The sequence below is a fragment of the Branchiostoma floridae genome, chromosome 13 (genome assembly GCF_000003815.2).
Source record: "Branchiostoma floridae strain S238N-H82 chromosome 13, Bfl_VNyyK, whole genome shotgun sequence".
Lineage (NCBI taxonomy): Eukaryota > Metazoa > Chordata > Leptocardii > Amphioxiformes > Branchiostomatidae > Branchiostoma > Branchiostoma floridae.
The window spans coordinates 818,765-837,046 of record NC_049991.1 but is presented as its reverse complement, the minus strand read 5'-3'; the positions used below and the strand labels follow the sequence as shown (position 1 = coordinate 837,046).

Genomic DNA, 18,282 nt, shown 5'->3' with positions numbered 1-18,282 from the left:
GGGTCAGTTCTTACCTTCTCCTTTCCGGACAGCACAGCGATAATTACACGTAAGCTTCCATTGGTTGAATTCACAGTTGTCCAACTGGGAGTGACATTAAAAAAAACATTTTTTCCTCTGACAACATACCCTTGAGCACTACATATCGAACGGCCCCCTTTTCGTGCCAAAACAGATAGCACCGCAACTTGTACACATTCGTGCGAGTTACGCCTCGCCTCTCACTTTATTTTCTGTTTCTCAGGTAAATCATCTGGACTGGCCGGTTTTTCAATCATGTAGCTTTGGCGGAGATTGTTGGGGGTTCATTCAAAACAAATCACGGACTCTGAAACGAAGCCGACATTCGCGCCATTCACAATGCCGGCCTGCGTTGTATGTAAAAACAACAATGCTGTATGTATGTTTCGGCGCTCAAGAGGGATCGTTCGATATGTAGCGCTATGTAGGGTATGTTGTCAGAGGAAAAAATGTTTTTTTTTAATGTCACTCCCAGTTGGACAACTGTGAATTCAACCAAAATTCGTGGAAGCTTGTGTGTAATTATCGCTGTGCTGTCCGGAAAGGAGAAGGTAAGAACTGACCCGAACTCGCTCTTATAACAGTCCAGAATGGCACGGTGCGTGAACCTCCCCCGCCACCATTGTTTTGATTTCGTTCCGTCGCCGCGCGGTTTACTCGCAGGCAAGCTCATTCATGTTCAGTCTCCCGGGGACTATGGCTTCGTAGACAGTTCACAATGCGACCTACAGGTCCACGAAAGTAATTGTCAGCAACAACGGACTGAACTCCAGAATGGCGGGGTGATTATTTACCGCTGAGAGGACCGAGGTTTACCGAGCAAAATGGCTGGCTAGAAGATCTGATCCGTGACGTCATACAATCTCCGACGATCAGAACGAGGCCATTACGTCATCGGCCAGCGCGGCGGGGAGAGGAGGAGAGCGCGAAGTTCAAACGTGTCTACAGGGTCATATTAGGCGGATGAATGTAAAAATTGACGTACATCAACTTTTTAATGAGTATACTACTGGAAAATAATGAATTGAAAATTTTCTGATGCTGTCCTTTAAAGAACCCCACATGTGCGATGGTGCGGTGTGCGATGGTACAAATCATCTGTCTGGAGTTGGTGATTCACTACAAATCACCCGGATGGAGGCCTGGCGAACCTCTGTCTCGTATCTGCTATATATATAGTGATTTACTAGTACATCATTCATCCGGACGGGAGACCTGGCGCATCCTCGTCTTGTATTCAGCTATTCAAAAGGGTATATCACCCCGTAAAGGGCGGTATAACCCTGTCGTGTGTAAGCACATCGACCGATGATGAGGTTTTATGTTTGCAATTCAGCTCCTTGCTGCAAAGAGAGAGTACTTCTATTCCAAAATGATTACTTCAGAACTTGATGGGTCTCATCATAAGTACATGTCTCAGTAACTGTATTCTAACTGATTGTTTCCAGGTGTGTTTCCACCCCACGGAGCTGCATGTCTTACTCAGCGGTTCACAGGACGGCACAGTCAAACTGTTCGACCTGCGGAAAAAGGAGAGTGCGAGTACTTTCCACGGCAGGTCCGAGAGTGTCCGGGACGTGCAGTTCAACCCACACAGGTACTGTACATTTCACTTGATTTGTTTTTATGTCACAATTTTAAGACCTTGTATCCGTACACAAAATAAAGCGCGTACCAACAAGCTTTCGATCAGGCCTCTGATCCTTATCAAGTTGAAATGACCCAAAGCCAAAGTCACACTTCCCTCGGCTCACTGTTCCGACTGCCAAGCACCTTTGACCCTTTGCTGACGTCACACTTCCGTTCCGGATTTGTGACATAGGCTTTGGGTCATTTCAACTTGAGAAGGATCAGAGGCCTGATCGAAAGCTTGTTGGTAAGTGCTACCTTTTGTGTACGGATATATGGTCTTAAAATTGTAACATATTGTTGACTACCATCACAGATGAACTTATATTCAAGTATTGATTTGTTTTTGTAATGTCATTTATGGCATTTATTGCAGTGTCAGTATACATCTCTCCATACATGTGGATGAAGATAACATAGACAAGTGTGATATAGTTTTCTGTTTGTCCAGTTCCTATCATTTTTTTTTCTTGCTTGGTTTTCCATTTGTCTCTTTACTTCTCTTCATTCTCTGTTTTCCTTCCTCCATTAGTGGTAGTTATGGAAGACATATGTTTGCAGTATCAAAAACAGCAAAAAAAAGCACAAAGAAGGCAAACGTATTCAGTAGTGTAACTAATACTGATCAGTCTTGTTAGACTGCCAGGCACTTTTCTGGTTTATTGATTTAAAAGTTAAAAAAAAGTTGTACAGTACATGTGTCATGCAAAGGTATTTAACATAACATGCAAAGGTATTTAACATAACAGAACTTTTTTCATTGAGACTTCCTAATTATCCCACCTAGAATATGGCAAATACAGCAAATTTGTAAAGACAGTAGACATTTGTGCTACTATTTACTAGTACTAGTAAGAAGATTATTTTTTAAGTTGTTTTTAGGTTGATATATATGTAACAGTTACATAGTAATGGGGGTGACCAAAGATGAAACTTGCCCTAACATGGCAGACTTTTTACTGATCTTATTATGCATACAATGTAAGTATGCCATTTTTGCTGCCACTGACTATGCTCATCAGAAATGGAAATAAACCAAGTCCATGCACAAAGGTATTATTTGCTTTCAAAATATTCATCTTTTGCTCTTTGAAATTTTAACAATAATGTTGGTAGTGCTGAATCACTGTGGTTACATATCACTACGTATTGGTACTTTTTTCAGTAGCTAGTATCCCTCCAAGCAGTCACACAACAACTATCGTACACATAACAAATAAAGCTTCATACTGTTGCCGTTGTTTTCCTGCCCTGTGTGGCCTTGAAGGTGGCATACGAGCGAACACTCAAAACGCTTGATTCGTACCATGTACGCAAAAGAAACTTTATGGAGAGATGTCAAAGATATTTAGGAGATTTGATGATGGCGGTGTCATCTTTTTATATTGATTTCGTTGGTCAGGTCGCCGCATTTAGTGCATTCAGTGAGTGAGTATGGGAGCACTGTCCAATGTTTCCATTCTATAATTGTATCTGTACATGTACATGTGCATCATGTAATGTATTTGTCTCCTACTGAACAACTGTTCTTCTTGTTTCTTTCCTTGTGTCTGTGCCTACCTCTGTGCCAGTGTCATAAGGTACCATTTTCACTTGTTTGGCATGCTATCAAACCAGGGTTTAACCAGTGTCCGTCATTCTATCTGTCATTAATTTGACTTGCTAATGATGGACGGAAAAAAGAGGGCCTGCGTGATTGTAATTATGAATGGCACCAAACTTTCCCTGCTGATTACAAATCTGATCAGGAATTACATTGACTCACCAGGCTCCTAAACGAGTTGAACTGTAATCAACACAAGATTCAACTATCTTGTTTTGCCCCAAAATTATTGGCATTATCAAAACGTGGATGTGACAATAACTATTTTTCAGTGGTGGCGGCGACAATCTTTAGCATGTTGAGTGCCAAGGGTACGACAATCCTGCATGTACATATACTAGTAGGGGGCTGATCTTGTTTTAGTAATTCAGGGATTACGTTTTACGTTGCATAAAGGTAACAGGAGGGGTACATTCTTCGAGGTGGATGAGCATGGCTTTTTTCATCGTACATTTTACAGTCAATTCATAAAAAAAGTTTAGATTTGTATACATCCATATAAGTGATTGAAGCTGTACAGAAACAGCCACTGACAATTATGGCATTCATATTCCTTTTCTGTTAAGACTGGGGGACTTATTTGGAATCAATTTTTGATGCAATGTAGCAGGCTTTGATATAGCATATGTCATACAGATCTGTTAGGGAACTGTTAAGCTACTTTTGACATTGAAACTGCAGTCTGTTTTAACGTTTTACAGTCAAACCTGTCTATAGCGGCCACTCAAGGGACTGGTCAAAATTGGCCACTATAGAGAGGTGGCCACTATAGAGAATATGCTAATTAATTGACCACAAGCAATAAGTTACATATGGTTTTAGTACCCACTGATCTTTATTCACATAATACAGTACTGTACATGTACTGCAATAATTTTTACACTATATGTATTAAGAAAACAAAAGCTATAAAAAGTTTTAAATGTTCTACAATTGATATTGTCTGAAGAGACCGGTATCGTCATATTTCTTTGATCTTTCGTCTTGTATCCTTTGATACTTCACCGTCCGTGTGTTCCCGCTCGCGTTCACACGTCAGATTCGCCCATTATGCTAATGTGGTACTCACAAGAAAAGTCACGTCATTTTAGACTTATCTCTTAATAAATGTAAGAATAAGATCCACCATAGTCTGAAGTTCATATCATTTTGTCTTTGTAACAATTTATTTAGAAATTTTTGTGATGTAAATTAACCTAAGCGATAGTGTATTAGAACGTAACTTTAACACTATTTACCTCTGTAATATTGGTGTCGTCTATTGACCTTATATGACCTCGTTTGTCAGCGGGTATGGGTAGCGCCAGTTTACGAAGTTTTGTTTTGAAAATAAGTCAAAGAGGTTTTAAATCCGGCGTAGGGTGACGATACGGCCGCTGTATATGGCCGAACGCGTGCCGAAACATAGATCAGCGGTCCGCGTGGCCGTAATCGGCAGTGTTTTTGTACCTGCGGGACCGGAAATCGTGTGGCCGTGGCCGCGTTGGACAGGTGGCCGCTAAGCCTATTTCTTAATCATTACGAATCCAAGGGACCGACAAAAAGTGGCCACTATGGGCAAGTGGCAGTTATGCAAATAAAGGTGGCCGCTAATACAGGTTTGACTGTATTACATCACATAGTTTTCATACTTGTAGAATTCATTTGGTCAATCGACTAGAAACAAATGAATGTTTTCCAGATTTAGACTGTCATTCCTAATTATAGTGTTGCTTGTTCCTTGTTAAGTACATGTATGTGTTCTTCAATTTCAATAGCACCTTCACAAAATGTCTATCATCCCTTTATTTCATATCTGTTTTGTCAAGCACCTCTCTGTTAAGATGTGCTGTCATGTGGTCTCATTATTATTCTAATCATCTCAGATTTCATGATTTCTTTATCCATTTTCATCAATGATGATATTCACAAAGAAATGTGTATTGTAATAAAAGCTTTCAATTTCTGATTCAAAGCAATTCTAAGGCACAGGAAATTGTTGCTTGTCATCCATATGCACTTTTTTTTGTGACACTTAGTTATAAGATTTTGTTTCTTCAACCTCTTAAGTCCACACCAATTTTATTTGTTGTTTCTCGGATTTTTAAAACTTTTGCAAAAGTCAGGGGTTGGGGAGATCGAGTGGCTTACTCATGTTACACAACAGAAATAATAACATTTCAACATTGAGGGGGTCCCTGGTAGCAAAGTTCAAAGTTTGAAGAAAAATGATAAATGCATTAAGTTGGTTGGCCTAATACTGTTCATATTTCAGTCGTCACTGTGAAAACCGTGAACACGAAAGCACACAGAAAAATCAGTAATTACAGTGATACATGTACAGGTGCATCAGCATTGACTTTGATTGATTGATTGATTGATTTTATTTTGCACTTTAAAAAATGATAACATACAGAAAATTATAGAAAACAACAGAACGTGCAAGGGGGGAGAAAAAAGCCATGTGGCTTATACAAACTCTCCTCCCCGTCAAAATTTACAAATTATTAAATAATAATACAATTAAATGGGCATGAAGATTATACATCAAACTTGAAGATTATACATCAAACAAAGACTTAGTTCTTGTGATGAAATTCTTGGCAAGATAAAAGAATGCTGGCTTGGTTTCATGAGTCACATATTTCAGAAAACAGTAACATAGTATTTCCAGTTATCTTTATTTGTACAGTTTATATGGTGGGAATAACACTTATTCTAACCAACAACATACATGATGTAACATACCCCGTTTTTTTATACTGTTGGAAAAATGATTGAGAGAATGGGAATATCATGTGACTTCTTCATTCATTCCAGGGACTACTACTTCTCATTTGCATCTACTCATGAGAATGGCAACGTGCTACTCTGGGACCTGCGGCGACCGGACAAGGCCGAGCGTTTCTTCACGGCGCACAGCGGTCCTGTCTTCTGCTGCGACTTCCATCCCGACGATAAATCGTGGCTGGCCACTGCCGGGAGGGACAAGGCCATCAAAGTGTGGGAAGTGGTGCCCTACAAGCAGATACAGGAGGTGCACTGCGTGCAGACTATTGCCTCGGTCGGTCGGATCAAATGGCGACCACAGAGAAGGTATCATATAGCCAGCTGCTCCCTTCTGGTAGACTTCAGCATTAACATCTGGGATATACGCAGACCTTACATCCCATTCGCAGCCTTTGAGGAACACAGAGACGTGACAACAGGGATCACGTGGCGCCAGGATCCCCACATCTTTCTGTCTTGTTCCAAGGACTGCACGGTGTACCAACATGTCTTCCGAGATGCTAAGCGCCCCGCTGACCACGCCAACCCCATGGGACTGTGTTTTAACGTGAGAGGAGACATCTCGTTTGCTGCGAGTGAGGCATTGGGAGGCGGAGCCAGGGGTAAGGGAGGATCTGGAATGTATGCCTCCACTCGGCTTCCGTCTTTCTTCCGGAAAAATCCGGACCCAACCGAACAGTTCCGTTCTGTGAACAGCAATTTGAGCGTTTTTACAAACAGAAACCAGGAGAATCCTACAGCAATGGATTGGTTTGTGAAGACAGCAGAAAACTATTGTTTAACTGGTCGGCCCTTGTCAGAACTGTGTGAACACAATGCACAAGTGGCACGCCAACTGGGGAGACATCAAATTGTGCAGACTTGGCTCATGCTGAAGCTGATCTTTGCTGGACTGGGTGCAGTAAGTGACAAAGGTGTTGTCACCAGTCCTAGTCTGGGTAGGATAGTGTCTCTATCCACTACTGGTGGTCAGGGTGATCTACTGGACAGACTATCCCAGCACAATGAGACATCAACAGTAACCGACATGCAGGAGGCCAAAAGTGCGGAGCCAACCGGTATAACAAAGGAGAAAGATCCCTCGGAGCCAGGAGATGCCGAGCCCAAGTCAGCGCTGCCGCAACCGCCAGCCACGGACAATCCCGCGCACGCCGACCTCACCCATGTGCACGGAGATTTCTTCTTTGGTGACGGGGAGGGGGGAGGGGGTTACAACGACTACGACAGTCTGCCCAACATGGATCACATACAAGACTGGACTCTTCCCGGGGAGGCGTTTCAGCCACGACACGAAATCATCGACCGTAACCCTTCCCCCGAGGAACTGGACAGGCCGGACTCCCCCACCAGTATCAACGAATCGGAAACGGTCAGTCTGAGCAACGAGAAGTTTCTAAAGGGGACGGTTCTGACGCCGACCCCCACCAACCCGTCCTTCCTGGACGTCCGGCTGCTGTCCCCCCTGGTGGTGGACATGCTGCACCACTACGCCCAGCAGGGGGACGTACAGATGACGGTGTCCGTCATGATCGTACTGGGAGATCACCTGAAGGACCAGATAGAGGAACAGATCCAGGAACACTGGCTCATGTCGTACGTGGACATGCTGGGCTGCTTCAAACTGTGGATGGTCGCCACGGAGATCGTTAAGCTGAGCTACCTGATCGGAGTTCCGAGTGTGGGGACGCTGAACCAGAACTCCACCTCCATCCACTCCAACTGTAACCACTGCAGCAAGCCTCTGACACAGAAAGGCTGGCTCTGTACAAGGTACTGTAGATGCAGTTAATTTGGGGGGATTTGATTTTGCGTTAGCGGGAAAATGGAGTTTTCGCTGTGGTTTAAGTTCACGGTAGCGCCATATAATGGAAAATTGTTTGCGGTGGTTTTAAGTTCGCAATGAAGTGGCAACCCAAAAACTGCAAACATAATAACACTGCGAACATTTCTGCATTTACAGTATTTGACTCATCACATCAGGCCTCACCATGTTGACTTCTTTGTTAAAACTTGTTTAAAAAAGATATAAGAATCTAGCAAAATGCTCAAGTCAAATTTTGACTGTTGTAGGAAGTCCTTGCCTGCCTAGTTCTTAAATTTATCTAATCATTAAAAGTTGACAATCCATTGAATATTCATTGTACAAGATGTTACCCAGATTGGTTTGTTAGCTTTGTGCCACCTGTGGTAGCGATTGGGTCTATCACAAGGTGCATTTCTTTCTGTTTTATTCCTTGCCTACCTGCTCCATGATTTTCATGCAAAAATCTGAGAACCAAGAAATAAAATTGGTATGGCTTTAGGGTATATTTTCTATGGTTGCTCCATGAGTTTCATGCAAAAATCTGAGTGCCAAGAAATGAAATTGATATGGCCTTTGGGTATATTTTGTATGGTAGATGTTTCACAAAGCCAATTGGACTTGAACTGAATGTGCCTCATTTGTAAGCATAGTTATATACACGTATAGCCTGTGTCAAGCAGGTTTTCAAGTGTTTTTTTATGGTCCCATAGTCAGAAGTTCAGACAGAATGACCTGAATGACTGGTAAGATTTTAAAAGCTGTTGTTTTTCCTTTCCTAGATGTCAGAAGCTGGTGAACACCTGTTCCGTGTGTCATCACGTGGTGAAGGGCCTGTATGTGTGGTGTCAGGGCTGCAGCCATGGTGGACACATCCACCACATCCAGGAGTGGCTCCGCACCAACCAGCAATGTCCTGCAGGCTGTGGCCACTGCTGCCAGTACACATGATTAACACTCCGCACCAACCAGCAATGTCCTGCAGGCTGCGGCCACTGCTGCCAGTACACATGATCAACACTCCGCACTGCTGCCAGTACACGTGATCAACACTCCGCACTGCTGCCAGTACACATGATTAACACTCCGCACCAACCAGCAATGTCCTGCAGGCTGCGGACACTGCTGCCAGTACACGTGATCAACACTCCGCACCAACCAGCAATGTCCTGCAGGCTGTGGCCACTGCTGCCAGTACACGTGATCAACACTCCGCACCACCAACCAGCAATGTCCTGCAGGCTGTGGCCACTGCTGCCAGTACATCTGATCAACACTCCGCACCAACCAGCAATGTCCTGCAGGCTGCGGCCACTGCTGCCAGTACACCTGATCAACACTCACACCAACCAGCAATGTCCTGCAGGCTGTGGCCACTGCTGCCAGTACATCTGATCAACACTCCGCACCAACCAGCAATGTCCTGCAGGCTGCGGCCACTGCTGCCAGTACACCTGATCAACACTCACACCAACCAGCAATGTCCTGCAGGCTGTGGCCACTGCTGCCAGTACACCTGATCAACACTCACACCAACCAGCAATGTCCTGCAGGCTGTGGCCACTGCTGCCAGTACATCTGATCAACACTCCGCACCAACCAGCAATGTCCTGCAGGCTGTGGCCACTGCTGCCAGTACATCTGATCAACACTCCGCACCAACCAGCAATGTCCTGCAGGCTGTGGCCACTGCTGCCAGTACACATGATCAACACTCCGCACCAACCAGCAATGTCCTGCAGGCTGTGGCCACTGCTGCCAGTACACCTGATCAACACTCACACCAACCAGCAATGTCCTGCAGGCTGTGGCCACTGCTGCCAGTACATCTGATCAACACTCCGCACCAACCAGCAATGTCCTGCAGGCTGTGGCCACTGCTGCCAGTACATCTGATCAACACTCCGCACCAACCAGCAATGTCCTGCAGGCTGTGGCCACTGCTGCCAGTACACATGATCAACACTCCGCACCAACCAGCAATGTCCTGCAGGCTGTGGCCACTGCTGCCAGTACACCTGATCAACACTCCGCACCAACCAGCAATGTCCTGCAGGCTGTGGCCACTGCTGCCAGTACACGTGATCAACACAGCACAGGGCTTCAATTGCTGGACATTCAGTTATTCTTGCAGGGCCTTTATCCATTGTATTTGAAGTTATGTCATACCTCGGCTGCAATAACGTTCGATACAGGTGTTCCGGATCATGTGATAAAAAGCCTTATGTCATACCTGTGACGCGAAAACGTTCGATACGGGTGTTCTGGACCGGGCCATAACTTCCGTATTGCACAGGTTCAAAAGGCGTATCACACAGGCTTTCTTCGAGTAAATCGAACCATTTCGAGCGGGCCAAGTGTGGCACGGTTGGCAATTCGAATACCTGATTCGGACGTTGGAACATTGCTGTTGCAACACTTTTTGTTCGAGGGCACCAAATTTGTTCAACTTCTGGCGCATTTCGCATCAAAACATGGGTTTTCTCAGGTGGGTATGACATAAATAAAATACAACACGGTGTATTCCGCATCACCCTCGGTCCCAGCCCTCCCGCGGGCCTTCGGCTGTCGAGCGATCCAATCCGTCGGGCTGGTACCTTGGGTGATACAGAATACACCGTGTCGTATTCTATATGTACCACACAGGCTTGAAGTTTTATCACACAGGCTTTCATAGAATATTTCGAAAATACTTTGCGCACGCCAGAAAACTCGAATACCTGATTCGGATGTTGGGACATTGCTGTTGTAACAATGTTTATTCAAGGGCACCAAATTTTCTCAACTTCTGGGGAATTTGCATTGAATCATGTGTTTTTTTCACCTCAGGTGATATTTAGCAGTGGAAATGCATATTTGCAGTGTAATGATTTTCAACATAGCACTACCATGAGCTTGATTAAGGGTTACAGTACCATAAACCTTAATACAAAATCAGGCACTGTATTTTCTCAACTTAAGTACGCACTCCAAGCAGAAGGCACACCCCGATTTGGGGCAAGTCTTAGACAAACCTATAGGACTAATAATATGGAAAAACTCCAACTCCAAAAGTATGCACACCTTGCCCTCATCTTGCCCACATCTTCAACCACATAAGTTCAATTGATGATGGATAAATGAAAGACTTCGATACAACGTCTTAAATTTGTAAAAATCTTGTGATCCCCACCGGCATTGTCTCTTAAATGTTGTTAATCTCCTACCACATGTTACAAATTCACTCAAAATAGATTAGGAATATTGTACACAAAAACAACATGTATGATTTTGCATCCATTCCTGGAACACTACCTTGGTGTATTTTATGTCCTTTACAGTGTGATAACTGCAAAAAAGGTTGTACCCTGACTTTGGCTAGTAGCACGTTTTGAATTGTTTGAAAAATTTGAAAAGTGTTTCATTAGATTGAGAAAATACTGTACCCACCTGAAACCTGTCATATGTAGCAAACAATTCAGATTGCTGGAAAAATATCAATAACTACATGTATGCTAGAGAAATGCAAGCCAGGTATTATAAACTATACTTCAGCTATATATGCAACGGCATACAGAAGTTTGGATTGAAAGTAGCTGAATGTATTACAAGATAGTAAAAGCTTCATTCGAAAAGGTTATAGAAAGGTAAGGATAGTGGCTTGGGTGCTTGCAGAAAATGGCTAGTTCATAGATTGCAGGTAAAATTTCCAACAACTAGTGCATGGTGTTGAGGTCGGTGAATTAATTCTTTGGTACAACTCGGGATTGAACTCTGCCCACTTGGATGTTGCACCAGTAATGTGAGGTAAATGACAGGAAGAAAAGCTCTGCAACAACAAACTGTGAAAACTTTATGAACATATGTATATCAAAGTATATGTTTAATATACATATATGAAAACTGTATATAAAAATACATGTAATAATGATAGTAGGTAGTCCAAAGGTTTTACACCTTAAGATATAGGTTCTGGTACCCATGTATTATAAGTTAGCAGTATTACATGTTGTATATTACCTGTTAATTAAACTCGGCACAAACACTTGACAGGTTTGAATACCACATGCATTACAATGCACAACTGTTGCAAACAGAAGTATAGCCAGGTCTTTGGCTCGTACAGAATTTGCTGCTAGTTGGGCAAGATTGCTTTATTTTGATAGAAAAATATTACTTAATGTAGTAGAAATATAGTCTCCAAGCAGATGTTTGAAGGCAAAAGTGTGATGTTTTTACTACCGTCCTAAGAAGGTCGTTGGAAACAGAAACGGGAAGTTAAAAAGGTGACAATTTTGCCTTCCAGCACCAACTTGGTGATTCATAAAAGCACCCCAACATCATGTTCATTGGTATGAGACAAGGCTGGCAGGAGTAGCCACATGTTTCTAAGAATACAGCATGTAAGATTCAATATTATCAACTGAGGCTATCACATTAAATGTGTACTTCTTGATTCTCTGAGTTTTGGGAAATTAATGTGTGTGTGTGTGTACGTGTGTGTGTGTGTGTGTGTGTGTGTGTGTGTGTGTGTGTGAAATAAGATTTGAAACTATAAAAGCCAATATTTGCTCGGTAGCAAACATTGATTTCACTCTATCTCCCTCATATGCATGCAAAAATGGGCCGATCCAAAAATGGATTTTTAAAAAGTTACCCCATGCAAGAATGAGCTCATCCAATGGCACTTCAGGTTTAATGGATCCTTCAAAAACACCTCAGCACAGAAAAAGAATGCCATAGTATATAAAGTCCAACTTAAATCTAAGAAAAAGTGGGAGAATTGACTCTTCAACTGACACCCACATGCGAAATGGAGAAGTCCAAAAACACTTCCACTCAAACGAATGTCTTTTACGTAATTAACCTAGTCCAGAAAAAAAAATGAACTTGAAAAATGTCCCCTTGCAAGAATGGACTCTTCCAGCGCACCCCATGTAAAATAGCAAATTACACCAGTCCAAAAGCACATCCACTCAAAACATGTACTTTTGCCGTTTTGTATAATCAACCAAATTGAGTTTTAACCCCCCCCCCCCGTTTATGCAACAAGTTGTATAGGATATATAACCTCATTGGTTTATGTATGCACTCCCTCAGTCACATTCCTTTGTAAAATAGTAAAATAGGGCAGATATTCGGATAGGACGCCATTTAATCAGGCTAGCTGATTGGCTAAAATTTGATTGAATTACTCACCTGCACAACGTCAATGAAGTTAGGGCCAGGTGAGTCCCTGCCATCCTGGGGTAAACCATTAGAGTTAGTATGTACTTGTAAGTCACTGTAATAGACCTTACGAAAGTCGCTGTATAGTACTTTTGTTGTGTCAACAAAGGTTTCTTTCTATAAACTCGGCACAAAAAGTTTGAAATGTCAACTTTGGTAGATCATATTTAGATGGTTTCTGCGTTAATTTCAATGTATTATATATCAATAGAAAACGTGTGTGATCCTCTTTTCAAATAATGATATCCGCCTCATTATGATTGTAAACTAGTGGAAAGAGCACCAGGCCTGCTAAGGCTTAGGTCACATTTCCAAACCGGGGCCCGACCGGCCAGCTTTCGGGAGGGAAAGAATGATAGTAGAAAAGTATAGTATAATAATATAAAAGACATCAAAATGTCAACATTCATGGGCAGAATTTGTGTATATTTCTAGGTATACATTTTAATTTTTCGTTTCTTTAAACATCCCGACCGGGCCCCGGTTTGGAAATGTGACCTAAGCATTACCTAACTGGGTCACACAAAAACCTCCCTGCTTGTGTTCAACACGGCACTATCCTGTTGATATGGGCGCGGGTGTCAATGATCAGTTAATTTTTTTTATGACCGCCGGAAGAAAACAAGGTTCGTCATCATCCAAGGCAACCTCAATGTGGTGAGATAGGGACACCGTTGTCCACCCAGTCGCAATGTCTTACCTCTTTCATATGGGACCAAAAAACATTCTGCAAGATTATAGACCGCCCGTCCACATAGAGCAAGGACCATTGCAGACTACCGCCAGGATGCAGGAGTACAGACTTAGGACGGAACACCACTTGAGTCAAATCGTTTGCTTGAATAAAGAGTAACAGTGGCCCGTTCATTACCCTCGCCAAGAAGGTTATGTTTTGGGTAGCGTTTGTGTGTATGTTTTAAGTTGCCTTCATTCACAAGTCAATACCGACGGGGAAAATTAGCTGAATTGAGTGTTTGACTTCAACAGGGTAATTTCGGTAAATTTCGGTTTTGTGACCCTCTGACGTAAGCAGGCCTGGTGCTCGTTCCACAAATTTACAATCGTAAGAAGTTGGGAAAGATTTTCTAATGTTATATAATACATTGAAATTGATGCAGAAACAAAGGAAATTTTTAACTTAAGTTGATCAGATTTCCTTTGTTTCTGCATCAATTTCAAAGTTAAAAATCAATTACTCAAGTAACTTGATATGCATTTGGAAATGGTAAGACGGAGAGTATCCACTATGACACTGAAGAGATGTAGAAGAACTGGTTTCAGTATCGTGGTAGAACCTATAATGTAGAACAATACCTGGATATTGACAATATTCGGCACAGGACGGACGTCACAAAACTACGAATCAGTTGCCACAAATTACACATTGAACCCGGGGGACATAACCGCACTCCTCTAGAACAACGAATATGTAGATATTGTAATCTAGATAAGTTAGAAGACGAACATCACTTTGTAGTAGAATGTAGTTTGTACAAGAAAGAGAGAGCTGAACTCTATAGACTGATAGAACCCATGTTCCACTACTTCATACAACTAAGTATATGGACAAATTTATATTTCTTATGAATTTAGACAAACCTTTACTTATAAAGCACAGCTGTTAATACATTTTCAACATCACAAAAAACGAGAAGAAGTCGAATTCACGTAAAAGAATAAGATTCTTGTGTATTGTAAATTCATTTTTTGTATGTCATGTATCTTTTGTTACGACCTGTACTGAATCCAGTGGGTATATATGTACAATAAAGATGGTATATATGTACAATAAAGTGGCTATATATGTACAATTAGGTGGTTATTTATGTAAAAACTTCAGTCATCGTGGTAGTACACTATTTACACGAGTGATTGACACCCAGGGTTCAGGGTCTACCGAAAGTGCGAAAAAGAACGAAAAGGAACGAAAAGGAACGGGAGTACCGTTATCTTATATTCCCATCGATTTTATTTCGCTTTGCTTCATACTTCGTTCCTTTTCGTTCCTTTTTGCACTTTCGTTCGTCCTTTTCGCACTTTCGGTACTTTCCTTTTCGTTACTTTTCGTTCACTTTCGTTCCTTTTCGTTCCTTTTCGTTCCGTATTTTCGGTACACCGAGGGTTCACCCCTGCCAGTCACGTGGTGTACTTGATGAACAGGTTTGACTGTTGACGCAGTTTAAGCCGAGTTAGTCTTTTACTTACGTTACTCTGGTATATGCATGATCTTACTGTTGTTCGCAAGCTTGCCATTCTGAGTCGGTCCATATCGTTAGCACGCAGTTTGCTTCATTGCGACTATACGGACCGTCGTGACGGAAAGACGGCATCGACAGTCTTGTTGAAAAGGACCCCAGGAGAAAGTTGTCGCCATAAGTGAAAGTGGGTAGGCCTGGGAGCCTCCGGCATTTTGGCGGGACACAAGATGGCTGGCATCCGGAGTATCATGTGGGACGGCTGGGCCCGCGCGCCGAAATCCTGTACTGTCTGTCAACAAGTCTCCGAACACCCCTTCACCATGACGTGTAACCACGTCCTGTGCGAGACGTGTCTGGAGGAATGCTCCCGCGGCAGGGGGAGGACCAACTTTAAGTGCCCGTCCTGCCGAAGACCTGTCAATCTCGGCAGGCTCTCTGTGCTGTCTTCTGTTTCTTCACAAGATCACGACGTTGATCGTCTGAAAAGCGAGAAGATCCACACAGTGTCCGCGATAGAAGAGAAGCCGGAGATGATGAGTCCCGACCCGGGTGTCCTGACGGAGAAGCTGAGGAACAAGCGGCTGCTGCAGCTGGAGGACACGAGCTGTGACGATCACCTGCACGAGGGCTTCAGGTACTTCTGTCTGCGGTGTGACCGCCCCATCTGCGAGGAGTGTCTTCTGGGAGATCATAACGAGCACAAGGTCGCCAGACTGGAGGACGTCAAACAGAAGATCAGGAAACAGGTAAGGGTCTTGTCACGTTCGTCGTACGAAAGGTCTACGACAGCACATTGAGGATGTTCTGGGGACAGTTATGGATATGATAAAGATTCTGTTCACGAAAAGGTCGAAGTGGGTGACTTTTCAAGGGTCGTTTCTGTCATTATCTCACCAGTACTGAAAATCGTACTACATGAAAATCATAGTAGGACGGTTCTTGAGAATGTAAGGAAACTATCTAACGGCTCTTTGGTATTTTGAATTTGCATTTCGAGTACCACTGGACTAGTCTGCAGCACTGATTAATATGTGTTCTAAAATTTTCTGTCCGGCCGTGAGAATTGGTCGGGGGCGTTCCCTAAAAACTACGAAGGCCGATGCGTACAAGGTGTACCAAGCATGTACCAACAAAAGCGCAGCGCCTGTATCGGGCTACTTAAAGCTAAGGGCACAACCCACCGTACGTGCAAATATATACGTGCTGTCTACGTGCCAAAACGTGGGAACGACTTGGCAAGAGCAGGGAGCGGGTACGTCAACGCACGACACACAGAGTTTTGCCTGCAGGTAAAGTTCTACGGCGTGTGTCTGTGTGCTACAAAATCCGTCGGATTCCCTACGAGTTCGTACGGATGCGGTACTTACCATTTACGGATCCCAAAAGATTGCCCACGTTTTGGCACGTAGACAGCACGTTTTTGCACGTACGGCGGGTTGTGCCCTTAGCTTAACTGTACACTGATAGCGCAGGTGCATTATTTAGTGGTTGTGCATATGCCTAGTAGATATAAAACCGTAATATGAAGTTGGACGTGTTAATGTTTGACGCCCCGGAAGGAGTGGAGCGCTACGTGAAGAATGAAGTGACTAGCTGAATGTCAGCGCTAATCCGCACGTCTAAATTGATATCAAGCTGACATTTGGTCGCCATGCACGCAGTTCACGCCGGCAGATGATGTTGCGTTGGGAAAAATGTATACCTGAGTGTATGTTCTAGTGTTAAGCCCACCTATAACCCCGGTGTTGGCAAACGCACGTGTCTATCACCCATGCAGGTCAATGGGAACCGAGGTAATGTAAGGTTTTCAGCGTTTCAAAAGGTTTACTGTTGCCCTCACAAAGATGTCACGTGTTTAAGATAATCATTGACATAAGGACGTTCTTTATTGAATCATATGTTATCACTGTCCGAAATTGTGATGACAGTATAATAATATAGAACCATGTTCCTTCAGGCACAAAGTATTGGTTCCAATGGGAAAAGATCATGTTTTCTGGAGGACGTTGTGTCATTCACAGGGAAGAGGTCCTCGGGTCAGATTTTGCGCATCACTGCCTTCTAGAAATGCCTGTGATATCGCCCAGGGTAATACGCTGTGCGTGCGGGTTACGTTCGCATGGTTGATGGGGAACTATGTTTATGTGAAAGCATGACATTTAGTAGTCTGCAAGCATTCAGGTTATGGACAAAATGCTTTTGTTGACTTTCTATCATTTCCCCCCTTCTTTCTATCTGGGAACAGTATGCATCAAAACTTGGCGCAAACATTTAGGAACCTTGATTTTGTCGACAATCAAATACCAGTTGGAAAGCCTACAATGATATCTTGGTTGTTATAATTGCACATTCATGGGTTGAGCACAAGGGCTACTTAAGGACACAACCCGCCGTACGTGCAATTTGTCCGTACGTTTTTTGGGAGGCCACGTCCGCCACGTATTTCAGAAAACGTTCAGGCTGTACAGGGCAGGTGCGTCGCTCGTACTGGTACGTACGGGGGGCGAATCCGCAGCCCGATGGCACACAGAGTTTTGCCTGTATGTAACGTTCTACGGTGTGTCTGCGTGCTCCAAAATCCGTCGGATTCCCTACGAGTTCGTACGCTTACGGATCCAAAAAGATTGCCCACGTTTTGGCACGTAGACAGCACGTATTTGCACGTACGGCGGGTTGCAACATTAGCTTTATCATGGTGAGCTGCCGTGAGCAACACAATACATGCGTTGGCAGGGAACTTTCGGCACATTAGCTTATATTGTGACTCACTCGCGTTGTCAGATTTGGTGTTCGATTTGTGACTACAAGATTTTGACAAAATTCGGCATCATTGTAGGGTAATTAACAGGCTTTTCAATGATACATACATAGTTGTATACAGATGATTAAGTGCTAATGGCAAAATGATTGATCAAATTTAAGTTTCCGAGTGCCGAGTGTTGTATGTTTGACTCACATTCATTCTTCTTTGTATAGGTATAATATAAGAAATGGGAATATCTAAATGAAAATGCTTCTCTCTCTCTCTCTCTTTCTCACATGCACGCACATAC

At 43.2% G+C, this 18,282-nt stretch overlaps 2 protein-coding genes across 2 annotated transcripts in view; both read left to right on the top strand.

Moving 5' to 3' along the window:
• The first annotated feature begins 1,090 nt into the window (after positions 1-1,090).
• LOC118429291 (GATOR complex protein WDR24-like) lies at positions 1,091-10,007 on the top strand. The gene is made up of 5 exons (XM_035839772.1): positions 1,091-1,108; positions 1,470-1,618; positions 3,222-3,230; positions 6,053-7,792; positions 8,606-10,007. The coding sequence occupies exons 1-5, from the start codon at positions 1,091-1,093 to the stop codon at positions 8,772-8,774; spliced, it is 2,085 nt and encodes a 694-aa protein (XP_035695665.1). The 3' UTR covers positions 8,775-10,007.
• Positions 10,008-15,168: 5,161 nt separating this feature from the next.
• Positions 15,169-18,282, top strand: part of LOC118429289 (tripartite motif-containing protein 2-like) — a 6,891-nt gene continuing 3,777 nt past the window's right edge. Inside the window, exon 1 of the mRNA XM_035839770.1 lies at positions 15,169-15,975. Coding sequence (XP_035695663.1) covers positions 15,457-15,975 — 519 coding nt within the window. The 5' untranslated portion in view covers positions 15,169-15,456. The remainder of the gene's footprint in view (positions 15,976-18,282) is intronic.